This window comes from Trichoderma camerunense (genome assembly GCF_050948025.1).
Source record: "Trichoderma camerunense strain CBS 138272 chromosome Unknown V8C40scaffold_10, whole genome shotgun sequence".
NCBI classification, from domain to species: Eukaryota; Fungi; Ascomycota; class Sordariomycetes; order Hypocreales; family Hypocreaceae; genus Trichoderma; species Trichoderma camerunense.
Window position 1 is genome coordinate 607,010 of NW_028145360.1, and position 14,448 is coordinate 621,457.

At 52.5% G+C, this 14,448-nt stretch overlaps 4 protein-coding genes across 4 annotated transcripts; 3 read left to right on the plus strand and 1 right to left on the minus strand.

Moving 5' to 3' along the window:
- The first annotated feature begins 936 nt into the window (after positions 1 to 936).
- Positions 937 to 1,957, plus strand: V8C40DRAFT_246718 (uncharacterized protein). The gene has a single exon (XM_083216162.1). The coding sequence runs from the start codon at positions 941 to 943 to the stop codon at positions 1,562 to 1,564; it is 624 nt and encodes a 207-aa protein (XP_083072567.1). The 5' UTR covers positions 937 to 940; the 3' UTR covers positions 1,565 to 1,957.
- On the minus strand, positions 1,372 to 2,587 carry V8C40DRAFT_246719 (ubiquitin-related domain-containing protein). The gene is made up of 2 exons (XM_083216163.1): positions 1,836 to 2,587; positions 1,372 to 1,785 (listed from the first exon to the last, which is right to left on the minus strand). Exon 1 carries the CDS (start codon positions 2,566 to 2,568, stop codon positions 1,939 to 1,941), a length of 630 nt encoding a protein of 209 aa, XP_083072568.1. The 5' UTR covers positions 2,569 to 2,587; the 3' UTR covers positions 1,372 to 1,785; positions 1,836 to 1,938.
- A 1,404-nt stretch (positions 2,588 to 3,991) lies between these two features.
- On the plus strand, positions 3,992 to 8,216 carry V8C40DRAFT_246720 (PCI domain-containing protein). The gene is made up of 3 exons (XM_083216164.1): positions 3,992 to 4,388; positions 4,511 to 4,774; positions 4,866 to 8,216. The coding sequence occupies exons 1-3, from the start codon at positions 4,386 to 4,388 to the stop codon at positions 7,833 to 7,835; spliced, it is 3,237 nt and encodes a 1,078-aa protein (XP_083072569.1). The 5' UTR covers positions 3,992 to 4,385; the 3' UTR covers positions 7,836 to 8,216.
- Positions 8,217 to 11,785: 3,569 nt separating this feature from the next.
- On the plus strand, positions 11,786 to 13,751 carry V8C40DRAFT_26691 (WSC domain-containing protein). Its single transcript, XM_083219803.1, has 2 exons — positions 11,786 to 12,102; positions 12,155 to 13,751. Exons 1-2 carry the CDS (start codon positions 11,877 to 11,879, stop codon positions 13,726 to 13,728), a joined length of 1,800 nt encoding a protein of 599 aa, XP_083072570.1. The 5' UTR covers positions 11,786 to 11,876; the 3' UTR covers positions 13,729 to 13,751.
- Positions 13,752 to 14,448: the final 697 nt, after the last annotated feature.

The following is a 14,448-nucleotide window of genomic DNA, read 5'->3' on the forward strand; positions in this document are numbered from 1 at the left end:
GGGCTAGATTGTGCTGGGGGCTGTTTTTTTTTGCTCTCTAGTTCTGGCTGTACTTGGCGGGAGCCCGGGTGGGACGTGCGCCGGTGCTGGAAATTGGACATGACCAGGGGGGGTACTTTGGGGGGCTCAGGCAATCAGGCTCAAGGCGCACCACAAAGCGCGGATTTGCTCCCGGATTTCCCATGGCGCGGTGGGTGCTTTGCTTCATGTAACGTGCGAGTGACCTGCCGCCTGGCTGCAGCTATGTACCCCTTACCGTAGGTACGAGCACTAGCTGGCTTAGCACAGCGTTAGCACCCCGTTACGACGTGCGCTACTGCACTGCTGCACTTGCCGGGCCTTTTAGTGCTGCATTATGGATGTACCCAGACAGTAATATTTGATTGCTGCTGCTGGATGATTTGGAGTCAAGTGCCCGTGCTGAGAGGTACCTGGGGTTTGCGAGTACTCGTGCCTTACTTTGAGTGCGCACTGACAGAACTCTACTTTGAGGAAGAGAGAAAGAGACAGAATTCAATGTCATCAATCACGCGTGGCAGAGTGTCAGTAGGATCTACCCGTAGACTCTACATCGAGATTATGGATGGAAACGATTCATCGTGTGACAGTTTTCTCCTCTACCTGACACCCAGGATCCTACACCACACAAGTCCCTCTCCTCACTCATGAAAAACAGTACAAATCATTCCTCTTCGCCGAGGTACAGTACCTTGCTTGCCAACACAAAACAAAGGAGGTCCTTTTCTTTCCCTTTCTCCTCCCAGTCCGCATCAAGCTTAGACCACGTCCGGCCTAGCCTCACTGCCATTTCCGGCCTCCAAGCCAGCCAGAGAGGATCCATCAACCCTGCTGCTGGTACTGATTTAATGGGAACCAAATCTTACAGGTACATGCAGCTCCAGATACGAAGTACATGTACTGACCCTCCACCGCAACGTCCATGCGCGGGTGCGACGCATCGCGTCAGCAATTCGACAGCGGAATCAATCTCAGAAGACCTGCTGGCGTGACAATTGTCGAGCGGTGCCGTACAGTAGGACGATTCCTTGAGGGATTGACGATACTAAGTACTTCCCACAGACCCGGAAACGGAAGATGCGATCGCCGTCACGTCATTCCATCAGGTACAGAACGGGCCTCGCTACCAACCTGTTCCTGTTCCTGTACGAACGAGTACTTTTCACAACGCGCACCCATGAAATGCAACTCCGTACTGTGCATGTACCTTCAGCTCCTCCCCCGAGGCCTTTGCTTTAAATTACACGTACGATGCGATGCTGGCATTACCTCATCTTGTCTCTCCATTACCTGCCACTACCGGTGGTCTTTCTTCAGCTGCCGCTACGGAATGTTCGGTACCATTGCGTTCAAGTCATGTGCTGTAGTTTGTATTTCTCTCGCTCACGAGTATCCCAACAAGGATATGCCTTGTCAGATGAGTCCTCAATCTTGTCTTGTTAGAGGCATTTCAAATCCAACTGCACAGCGCCGCTGCGCCAACTTGGCCAAGACTGTACTAATGATAAACTGGATTATCCTCGCTGTTCGACAACTGCCATATTGATACTCCAGATCCACCATTACATCTGTCAGCTCAGATCCTGCGAGGCATCTTGCGAACGCACAGCCATGACCACAAACGTATTACTGCATATACCAAGTTTACGACAAGCATGATGGCGGGCGTACCAGTCAGCATGCAATGATACCTCGACTGGTAGTTTCGCCAAGAACCAAGAACACAGCATAGTAGTAGGTGGTTCGTCTTCCTATATGTGTCGTCATCTGGAATTCGTCAGTAAATGGATCAGAATATACGCGGAAGTTCTACGTACGAGAGTAAGAGCAGATGTGGTTGTGTGGTATTTTAATATGGAGCATATGGATTGTTATAAAGTTGCACTTATGAAAGAGAAAGGAGGCGCCAAAACAACTTGCTCAATCGCCAGTGTCAACCTCAAGATCCAGCTGAACTCCATTCGAAATGCCATAGTCCTCCAACGTGATGTGATCCTTAAAAGGCCGTTCGCCCTGCCGCCTCAGCATAATCTGTCCCGCTTCTCGTCCAATGCGCGCCGCAATCATGAGCTTGAACTGCCCAACCGTGTCCGAAGGCAAGCATGGAATGGCTGATTTGGTGCCCAGTCGGTCGTTGACATGAACAATGATGAATTCTTGTCCCGCTGCAACGGGAGCTTTGGGCGTCTTGGTTTCTTTCTTTTCCTTCTTGTCGTCTCTCTTCACCTTGTCGCCAGTGTCTTTTGGCCCAGAGCCATATCGTCGGGGAGATCGCGATCTTGGGCGGCCCTCGTATCTGCCACGGCCACCACGATCTCGCGAGCGATCACGGTAATCACGTCGTCGATCTCCATAATCGCGGTCACGGCCTCGGTCACGCTCTCTTTCTCGGTCCCGGTCTCGGTCTCCATATCGGTCTCTTCTCGAATCATAGCTGCCGCGGTTGTCTTCGCTTGGGCGGCTTTTATCCTTCCACCGAAACCCACCACTGCCTTTTGGCGCCTTCCGCGGGGGTGATCGCGATCGCGATCTTCGCGAGGAAGAGTCCATGGCTGGTGTTGGTGTTTGAACACAGATTTTGCTGGCACCTGTTGCTGTAGAAGGGTAGAGTAGCTATCTAGAGGGGCCCTTCGGTAAAGGGTCGGGTAAAAATGGAGCTTCCTCCTAAGATGCCAGGACTTTCACAACGTAGGAGAAGAGGTGTCTTTGCAGCTATTTAGCTGGTGTGCTGTATCTGTGTAGAGCTAGATTTATGTTTGTTGACGTTTTACAAAGGGGGCAACCTCTTCTTATAGAGTCTGGTTCGAGCTAGAAACCTACAGATAGGTGGCTTGAACAATCCGTACATGTAGTGGAAGTGTGTGGTGACCTGGTACCGCCTGGCACGGTGGAAAATGGGTGCCATAGAGGTGCCGCAAGGTACCGCGGAGGTGCTGTACAGCCAACGAAGCCACAAAAGAAGAAACTCATCTTCGCCCTTTTCTACCTTTTTATGCAGCGCTTTTTACTTACACCAAATCTCACAAGTGCAGGGAATTGAACAGAGGTGAAAAAATGAAGGCATTACTGTCTAGACTACTTGACTATTTCTCTATATGCGTAAGGTGTCTTGTGTACTCTTGCCTTATATACCGGTGCCGTGCGTCAGGAACGTTGAAACACTTACACCGCGTGGCACCTCACGGCACCCCTTTGTCACCTTATGGCACCAACAGGGCACTGTGCCGGCACCGTACCAAATTACGGCACCGTACAGGCACCGCGGTATATAGCGTACAGTGCCGCTACGGTGTCGGCACCTATCACACCGTGCCGGCATGGTAACAGACCCCTACTATCCTCTACTACGGCCTACTATCCTCTACTACGGATCCCTGTCTACGCCTGTAAGCCTACAATAGCTAACTTGGCACTACACTGAGTCTGTTGGAGAGATATCGCACGAGTAACGGGGAATGGAAAACACAAAATTCAGCCTCATCGCCTCCAAAGAGACATAATTATATACACTTTTACGAGTACATCTTTCTGTAAAGTGCTTTGTTTGCATTCATTGTGGTCATGTGACTTTGTTGCGCGAAAGTCGCAGTCTAGCAAATCCGCGGCCGCTAAAGGGCCATGAACCAAAAGCAGTGCTAGCGGATTTGCACAGTCAGGATGGCGCAAATTAAGCAACCACTCCGTGCCAGCAGTCCAGCGTACGGAGTAGCATCTCACGAGTTGCCCAATCTTCTTGGTTCTGGAACAAGCCATGCTAGGGTTATTGGCTATTGGCCTCCCGCGGATTCGGGTCCGGGAAATGACTGAGCCAAGGCCAAGGATCTTGTTCATCACTTGCAGTTCTGGATCAATCGAAGGCATCGATCTCGTGACTAGAAGCCCATCGTGGATTGTCCCAGCAAACCGACGCTTACATACATAATACACGGGAGGTGAATCACTGGCCTAATGTTTGACCATCACATACACCACCCCCATCTCTTGTACCAAATTGCAAAAGTGCACAACAGCTGCCATATATACCTGTAGTACACCGTGTCTACTCTTCTCATATTTTTTAAGTTGAGATCAACGGCATGACTTGTACTCAAACTTCACGGCCAGCAGCCAGACGGCTCAGCAAGCTCACCTCACAGCAAAAGATGCATGACATAAGCATGCACGTGACATGGGTCGTTCCGCAGCCCCTCATGCTCGGATAGCGTCCACACACGAAATTGAAAAATTCCTCCCCGAGTGCGTCGCTTCACCACCAAGAGTGCCACGCCAGCGCCCCATCTCAACCATCCTCAGGCCTGCGACGGCTACTCATTGCCCCCGAATCTCCTTGTCCGGCTCACGTCGATCCGTGAAGGAGGTTGCCCAGCATGGTGCGTACGACAGGCCCCGATGCGACTGACCGTCTTGTTGCCAGCCGCTACCCCTCCCCCATACACCTACAATTCATGGATTCACATTGGGCCGTGATGCTGACCTTGCTTCCTTTCTCCAGCCGCCCCCGCCGCATCAAAAGCCCGAAAATGTCCTGAAGCGCGCCCACGAGCTCATCGGGGTCAACCAGGCCCCGACGGCCTTGACCCTGCTCCATGAACACATCACCAACAAGCGCTCCCGAAGCGCCGCCATCGCTTCCCTGGAGCCGGTTATGCTCCTGTTGGTTGAGCTCTCCGTCGAGCAGAAGAAGGGAAAGCTGGCCAAGGATGCCTTGTATCAGTACAAGAACTTGTCCCAGAACACCAACATTTCGACCATTGAGGTAGGTCAAATACCGGCGTTGAATCAAGAAAGGGGGATGAAAGAAAAAAGAAATCAAACGCAGTTGGATGGATTACTGACCCGCCCCACAGTTGGTCTTGAAAAAGTTCATCGAACTCGCCGTGGAGAAGGTTACCGCCGCCCAGGCAAAGGCCGACGAGGTTCAGTCTACCATCGAAGCCACCGCTGCCACCTCCAGCATCGATGATTTGGAAGCCAGCGAGACCCCCGAGTCCATCCTCCTTGCCACCGTCTCTGGAGAGCAGTCCCGTGACCGAACTGACCGAGCCATCGTCACTCCTTGGCTCAAGTTCCTCTGGGAGGCGTACCGAACCGTCCTCGATATCCTCCGCAACAATGCTCGTCTCGAGGTCCTTTACCAGAGCACCGCCATGCAGGCCTTCGACTTCTGCCTCAAGTACACCCGAAAGACCGAGTTCCGAAGACTCTGCGAGCTTCTCCGAAACCATGTCCAGACCGCGGCCAAGTACTCGTCTCAGATGCACGCCATCAACCTGAGCGACCCGGACACCCTGCAGCGTCATCTTGAGACTCGCTTCCAGCAGCTCAACGTTGCCGTCGAGCTGGAACTGTGGCAGGAGGCTTTCCGAAGTGTCGAGGATATCCACACTCTGCTGAACCTCAGCAAGCGCCCTCCCAAGAACATCATGATGGCCAACTACTACGAGAAGCTTACCCGAATCTTCCTCGTTGGCGAGAACTACCTCTTCCACGCTGCAGCCTGGTCAAGATACTACACCCTGCTCCGCCAGGTCTCGGCCTTGGTCGCCTCTGGCCAGGGCAAGAAGGCTGACAACCCCCCGGCCTCTGATGCCGATCTTCAGAGGGCTGCTTCTTTTGTCCTCTTGTCCGCCCTCGCCATCCCCGTCATCAGCACCTCCCGATCCCGAGGTGCCATGGTCGACTTTGACGAGGCTCGTAAGAACAAGAACACTCGCCTGACCACCCTGCTCGGCATGAGCCAGGCCCCTTCTCGTTCTCGTTTGTTCCGCGATGCTCTGTCCAAGTCCATCATCCAGCGATCCCTCCCTGAAATCCGGGATCTTTACAACATCCTGGAAGTTGACTTCCACCCTCTCTTCATCTGCAAGAAGATCTCGCCCATCCTGACCAAGATTGCCGCTGATGCCGAGATGGAGAAGTATATCCAACCCCTCCAGCAGGTCATCCTGACCCGTCTGTTCCAGCAGCTGTCTCAGGTCTACGAAACTGTGGACCTCAGCTTTGTTGAGAGCTTGGCTCAGTTCCCCGAGCCTTACCAGGTTACTCGTGGCACTATTGAAAAGTTCATCATGAACGGAAACAAGAAGGGCGATCTTGCTATCCGCATGGACCATGCCACCGGCGTTCTCAGCTTTGACAACGACGTCTTCTCATCTGCCAAGGCCGGCCACAGCGGATCTTCCGCTGGCTCTGCCGAGGCCGAGACTGGCAACGTTCAGCGTCTCCAGAGCACTCCATCCGAGATTGTCCGCTCCCAGTTGACCCGTCTTGCCAAGTCGCTCTTCGTTTCGTGCCACTACATCGATCCCAACTTCAACAAGGATCGCCTGGCGGCCCATGACGCTGCATTGGCTCGTGCAAAGGCTGGCGCAGAGAAGGAGCACCTCGATACCCTTGCCCGTAAGGAGGTTATTCAGAAGCGCAAGGAGGAGGCATCCGAACTCCAGGCTAAGAAGGAGAAGGAGAACGCCCGACAGAAGAGACTGCGGGAGCAAGCTCTGCAAGAGGCCGAAGACAAGCGCCTGGCTGAGGAGCAGCGTGAGCGTGAGGCCCGACGTATCAAGGCTGAGCACGACCGTGTTCGCAAGGAGGAGATTAAGAAGCAGATCGCAGACCTGAAGATGAGCGACAAGGCTCTCGACATTGATTTGGAAGACCTGGACAACCTGGATAGCAACAGACTTCGTGCCATGAAGCTAGCTCAGTTGGAACGGGAGAAGAACGATGTCAACGAGAAGCTTCGCATAACTGGCAAGCGACTCGACCACTTGGAGCGAGCTTACCGAAAGGAGGAAGCCAAGAAGCTTGCCGATGATTATGCCAAGCAGACAGAGCGTGATCGCAAGATTTACGAAACAGTCAAGGCCAAGACACTCCAGGAATCTGAGGAGAAGCACAAGGAGAGTGTGGAGCTCAAGCACCGCCTCAGCCGCCTGGTGGGCGTTTACGAGACATTCAGAGCGACGCTGCACGAGAAGCGTCGTGATGAGTTTGAGAAGCGCCGCAGGGATGCCGAGCGCGAGCTGGAGAAGCAGATTGCCATCCGCAAGAAGGAATACCGCGACCGAAAGCTTCGCGAGAAGAGAGAACGGGAAGAGAGAGAGCGTATCCTCCAAGAACAAGAGGAGCAGGCCGCTCGTGAGAAGGAGGAGCAACGCATTCGTGAGGAGGCCAGGAAGGCCGAACTCGCCAAGCTCAAGGAGCAGCGCGAGAAGGAACGCCAGGAGATGTTGGAGAAGGCAGCACTCCAGCAGAGACGCGAGGAAGAAGCCCTTGCTCGACGCAAAGCAGAGAGAGAAAAGGGAGGCCTCAGAGGACCAGAGGCTCCCCCTGCTGCTGCACCTGCCGATGGCCGACGACCACCAGTCATTGGCTCAGGCAGCTGGAGAGACAGAGAGCGTGAGAAGGAGGCTGCCAGAGCTGCAGAGGGCGGCGCACCAGCACGGACAGCAGCCCCGATGGAGCGCACCGACTCTGGCGAGCGCCCCAGTGAACGCTCATCCGGCGGCCCCCCAAGACTGCAGTTGGCCGGCTCTGGCAACAGGCCAAGCTGGAGAGACCGACAGAAGGAGGGCGGAGCGAGCGACAACCTCCCCCCGCCTGCCAGAGGCCCTGGACCCCGCGACTCTCCTCGCGACTCTCCTCGCGAGTCCCCTCGTGATTCTCCACGTGAACCTCGCGAACCTCGCGAGCCTCTTGAGCGTGGTGGCTCAAGACGGGGCGAGAACGGCAAGACTGAGTCTGCCGCCCCTACGGAGTCTCTGCCTACTCGAACTGCTGGCAAGTGGGTTCCTCCTCACCTGAGGAACAAGTCATGAAGGGAATGAGCGCATGGATAGTCCTGGCTACATATTTTGCACTGGCGTTTTGGGGGAAAATTCAAGAGGATGGATGGTTTGCATTGAATGTACTCTAGAGCTCAGCATAATTCGCCGTCCTCTGAGGTGCGAGCACACCAGAATGGAAGAAGAAAAAAAGCACACAGCATCTCTCTCTTTTGCTTCCCCCCTTTTTGCGTTTTTATCTATTATGTGACCCAGCTGAGGAGCTGTCTTTGCCCGAATCTTTGGTGTCATGAGCCATATTACAGATGTAATTCTAAATAAACAACTGCGTGTTTTCTTAAAATGTGTTTTGTTACGATGAATCATGTATGAGATGTATTTAGTCCATATTGTATGGCCATCGAAAGTAATGGCTATGACTATAGCATATCATTCTTGGTAGATTCGCTCGGTTTGTGATTGTCTACTCTCTACTCCGTACAAGTCAATATCAAATCAAATGACATAACAAACAACAAACAGCACGAGGTGCAATCTCTTGGATTACAACCAGCCACGACAAAAAACCCCGATTTTCTCAGACAAAAAGTCACCAGACTCGCCCTCGCTGCAGGTACTGGCTAGACTGCCACATCTAGACAAAGTATAACGCCTGAACAGCGTTTTTACTAAGGCTTACGGGACCTACCAGTGCCGTCTTTTAGGTTTCGACCCTTCATTGTTGTTTTCCCTTGGTGGGAACTGGCACCGAGCCTTGTGCTGCAAGGGCGGCACAGAGGGCTCAGACGCGGCCCAACAATCAATAGCTCAGGTGAGTGAGACGAAAAAGGAAATGTCGGGGAGTCGGACTGTCGGGTTGAATTGGGCGACAGCAATGCATGCAGAGGGCCTCCAACTGAGCATAGATACACAACATAACAAGCCGCAGCAGTTAGAAAACGAAAACCAGGTCTTTGTTGTAACTGTTAGGTTTCTCTGAGCCAACCTAGATGATGGTGTGTAAGTAATAAGGAATACGACAAGCACCGTCGGTGATTTATTTCGAGAACAGGCCGGCCGCGTGCATACGGTGGCTTTTGGCGTTGAAGATGGGTATCACAAGAGTTTGGTGAGGCGGCAAGATGCGAAGACGATTTGCTCCAAGCCCGGAGATCCTAGCTCAGCAGAGCGGGGAGCCTAGATGGGCAAGTCAGGGGTAGATCCGGCCGGTGTGGGCTCCCCTTGACAGAGCGGCTGGATGGGATGGATGGGGGCTGAAGTTTGCTGTATGTAGGGAGCGCAAACTAGCTGCAGCTTGCATGGTCATTTGGTCATTCCAGCTGAACAGCTTCTTCAATGACGTTCTCCATTTCTGCTTGAGATGAAGTAATGTTCTCCGGAACAAGTTGAAGAGTCGAAACGAGTTTCTCGGCCCTAAACTTCAAAGACGACTCTCGGCTTGGTATCCGTGATACGGAACTTGGGGCCTGTAGAAGAGGATCAGGATCTGCAATCTTAGGTGTGTTAGTTTCCGCTACTAATCTCTTTTGACGGTAGAAAAGGTGCTCCGTATCGGAAAACTTCACCGAGAATAATCTAAAATGAGTTCCCAAAATAAACAACATAGGAACAGGCGTTCAAGCATCATTGTGTATCCACCCTCGCAGCAGGCAAGCGCCTACAGTTGAGTATCCCTGGCAAAAACGCAGCCCCAGCCTGAAGCAATCACGACTAGGCCGACCAGCCGGACGGCCGAGAGACTGATGCCTGCATTACCTCGGGCCAGCTGTTGAAGCTTGACTCCGCCCTGCAACACTGGCCCAATAACGTTATCCTGACTGACAGGAGCCTGAACTCGACAGGCTTTGTGGGCTGATGGCAACTGAGATCGGCTTAAAGCCGGCCATGATGTATCCGACAGTCCATGACAAGCTGCAGTACGCACTAGGATGCTCGTAGCATCTCAGATTCCAGCCCAATGCTTCGCAATGGAAAGACTTCAAAACTAGCATCGGGTATAGGACGAGTCTGTGCCCTCCAGGGATAGCCCAACTGTAGTAACACCAATTCTGTGTTTACACGTCTATTCTTAGCAACGCTGCGGGTGGCGGATAGTCGGTCGGTCGGTTGAGACAGACAGGTGGATGGACATGCTGCAGGCCATTGTTCTCTCAGGACGTGCATATCGAACGATTGCTCCTCCGCACTCCGCCGTACGTGCCGCCATTAGGCGATCTCCACCACGGCACAAGAAGAAAAACGAAAACTTCAGCCGCTCGTATTCTAGCTGTAAATGCAGCTGTGGTACGCAAAGAACTGAGCTGGGATGCATGATGAGCTGGCAGCAAACTCCGTTCTCTCCCTTGCACGCACGTCCGTTCACGCTCTTTCTTAGGTAGCAATATTGGTATGTTGATGTTACCCTCCACCGTAGAGACGCCAAAGAGCACCGACTCTGCTTGGCATTGCTACTGCGTAGTTAGGAATTGACCAAATAGTCATTGATCAAGAAGATATGAGCGTCACAACATCTTTCAAGTTGTTAGCCGGCTCAATGAGACTCATACGTACGCCTTGGTCAATTGTCAATTGCATTTCTTCTTCACTTTTGTCTTCTCCTCCCGTCATCGGCTCTCCAGTAACGCAACAGATCAAATAGAGAACTCCACTGCGGGTCTCGATCTTTAGAAGCAAAGCCCACATAGTGTGCCCATTTCGCCCATCGTAAAGCCCCGATACCCCAGCATAATAGCTGAAAAGTCGTGGCACCAGTATCGCTCATGGGTCTTTCGTAGTATACGAGAATATGCATAAGTGTGTCCCGTACGCAGAGCCAGTCGCGATGGGCACTTGAGCCTAGGGTTAATCACAAAGTTAGCTGACCCTCCAAGCTAAAAAGGTAAGCAGCGTCGGGACCTGAGAAGGATTGGGGGTTGGAGAGGCTGAGAGGTCTAGAACCCTCCTTGCATGAAGGTTCAACTGTACCCGCCCAGTGATGTTGCGTTCTGACTTACACGCTCACACATTCATTTGTAAAACTTTGGTTGTGCATTAGTAGTGCTCGACACGCTTATGCCTAGTATGAAGGGTCTTATTGCAGTGGTACTTCAATCTAAGGCCAGCATCATAAAGGCGGATTCGGACATCAAGGTAGTATTTTGCTGGCAGGTAATAATAATCAACGAATGAAACGCACTGTTTAGTTGTGTTATGCTCGGCAAGGCTCGGGTTTGTTGCTATCCTGACAGCGAATCTGTCCCTGGCTGAAAGTAGTATATCGTAAGGTTTTCAGATGCTCACGATGCTGACATGGGTAGTATCGAAATGGTAGCATTAACCAGCCGAGGGCGAGGACCCTTCGCACATTCTGCCCTGAAATGGTTCAGGAAATCTGATGTGTGCCAGGCACAAAGCGAACTGCAGCCTAACGTGTGCATGCATATCCAGCCATACTCGCTCTGGCATTTCCAATTTCTTTGACTCAACAGAGTTACATTCAGCCAGCCTCAGTTCGGGCATCCCAGCACTCCCGTCCTGGCTGGGTCAAAGTGACAGGCAGTTCTGGTCTGTCCGACAATACTATTTCCTCCTTGCAGGACGACAATGGACCACAAAGCAGCTAGGCGGGACATCGGCACTGGCCTTGGCAGTGTGCTTCGTTCAAAGCTTTCGTATGCTAACTGCCTGTTACTATCTTTTAACTCACGGCAACTTGCAACGCTGCTTACATTGGCAGCGGCGTGGCGCATCTTTTTCGGGAACAAGGGATGGCAAGCAACAGGGGCACCTCTCAACCCGATCTGGTGGACTTCGGAGAGTAAGACCCCTGCGGCCTGAATCGCTATGCGCGAGTGGTGAGTGGGTGTCGTCCGAGAGAGATTGTGGAGGCTGGTGGTGTTTGGATGTCAAGTAGTCGTATGGCTCCCAAAGGGCAAGCGTAGCTTCGACAATGTGTATATAAATCCCCGGCCCCTCGTCGTCATCTCACTCAAGATCTCGTTCATCACTAGTAGCCGCCTGTCTCAACATCCTGAATAAGGGGTGATCGACTTACACCAGCTTCTCGTGTCTTAGATCTCCTCCAGTATCATCACAATGGCCTTCTCCCGGTCCCTCGTGGCCGCGGTTGCCACGTTCTCGCTTGTGAAATCCACACAGGCATGGAACGTGGAACTGCCTCCTTGCTTGGATGAATTCAAGCCCTTTGTCGCTTCCGGTTGTTTCCAAGATGGCACACCTGGTACCCCTCAAGCTCTCATCTTCCGCTCATCTTTGTCCTCTGACAACATGACTGTTGAGCAGTGCGTTGCTGACTGCAAAGGTCTGTCTGTTGCCTCCATATATCCCTGATGTTGGACTAACACGCTTTTTAGGCAATGGTTTCCGTTATGCTGGCCTCGAGTATTATGGCGTCTGCTTCTGCGGCAACACTGTAGATGGTCCTCAGGTTGATGACTCTCAGTGTACTTTCCCTTGCAACGGCGACAAATCCGAGACATGTGGAGGAAACAATGTCCTCTCTGTCTGGCAAGACCCAACATTCCCCACCAAGGACGTCACCATCGGCGACTACAAGGCTTCTGGTTGCTTCACTGACAATTCGCAACTGGGACGTACCCTTTCCTGGTCCGCTGATGTCGATTCCTCCACCTTCACCACTGAGAGCTGCTTGGCTGCCTGCGAGAAAGAAGGCTTCCCGTTGGCCGGAACTGAGTTTGGAGGCGAGTGCTGGTGCGGCAATGTTCTTGCGAATAACACTGCCAAGGTAGATGATTCGCAATGCAATTTTGCTTGCAACGGAAACTCGTCGGAAACATGTGGCGGAAGAGGCCTCTTGAACTTGTACATTGCCAAGGATCTGGAGTCCTTAGAGCCCTGCGGCTACACTCCCACCAGCTCCTCGGCTCCTCCTCCGCCTCCTACCTCCACGAGCTATCCTCCTCCGCCTCCTACCTCCACGAGCTATCCTCCTCCGCCTCCTACCTCCACGAGCTATCCTCCCCCTCCCCCTACCTCCACGAGTTCTTCTGCTCCTCCTCCTCCTCCCACCACGACTACCTGCACGACCACCACCAAGAGCACCAGCACCACGACCACCAGCTCCGTGTGTACGGCCACCGTCACCACTCCTCCCACTTGCGAGTACAAGTGTGGCAAGTGGTGCTTCCCTCCTCTGCCTGATTGGGGTAATGAGAAGGATTGCTTGAAGGCCTACGCTACTTGCGTAGCCGGCACCGCTTCTTGCTTCATCCAAGCTGGATTCCCCGATGCTCTCCAGTGCTTCAACTTTGGCGCGTGGTGCGGTAACATTCAGAAGTACTGCGGCTCGACATGCAAGTACGGCAAGTGTTCCAAGGGTGATTGTTGGAACCACAACCCCGGCCAGGGCGGTAGCCTCCCCAAGACGTCTACTACCGTCATCCCTTGCCCTCCCACCACGACATCCAAGCCTCCGGCTACCACGACAAAGCCCTCGACCTGCCCTCCTCCTCCTACCAACATTTGCACACAGCCCTCCAACTCCAAGTACGGATATGGCCCAGGCAAGCCTGTCGGTGGAATTGATCTGCCCATTGTTAGCTGTAATGACATTTACAGCGATTGGCGCAATAACCCCTTCAAGCTGTATATTGACCAGAACAGCCGCAACTGCCCCTCATACCCCCCTTCACGCTGCGGCAACGCTTGCGCCGATGCCTGCAAGGAGCAGTACGACCAGTGCACAAATGTCTACCAGAAGGGCTGCCAGGATGGCTCCAGCGGCCGATGGAAGCGTAATGAGGAGACCAAGCGCTTGCTCGGCATCAGCCAGTTCACACAGAACTGGGGCTTTGGCGATAACACTCCTTCCAACGCGGCCAAGAAGTGCCAGGCCCAGTATTCTGACTGCTTGGCCGTTAACAAGAATGTCAACCCCAAGCAGCAGTGCAAGACTTGGTGCTATTAAAAGCGTATTTCTTTGGGTAAAAAGCCTGGCGAGGCATGGTGTATATCAGACAGGGAATAAAGGGATTCGGATTTGGGACAAAGGGTTCATAGCGCCGCCGATAATGACAATTGGCTGATGCCGTAGATATCCTGACTTCTTGAGCTTCTGTATTGGAGCTTGGAGGTTGAAAGAATTGAAAAAATTGGATTTAAAAATAGTTTCCCGTGATACAACTATAATAGTCGTGGAGCACAGATGTCTCAGAATCATCGGCTTGTGAAGGCAGGAGCACTAGATTCCGTTTGGCATCTACTAAGAATGGCAACAGCCAAGTGAATGACGTCGTCCCGCGTTTTGTGATTGGTCTTTGACGACTTTATTCACGTGCCACGGACAGAGTTTGTCGTCATCAGGTGCGGAAGGGAGCATGATGGGAAATTGGTTCTTGCAGTTTGGATTTTGGATAGTATCAAAATTCACGGATAGAAGTTATATACTAGGTACATTATCACGTTTCTGCATGTAGCGATCTAGACCGCAGTTTGAATGGAAGACATGAATCTGTGCATGAGATATCCGTCGTGCTGTCATACATACATCACCAATGCTCACCGCCTGCAGCTCCAGCTCAGTAATTCTAGGCAAACCATTGGATTGCAGCATGTAGTAGATAGGTAGCATTATCATTGCCGGATAAAGACTTCAGACTACCAATCTTCCACGGATTTTATATATCCG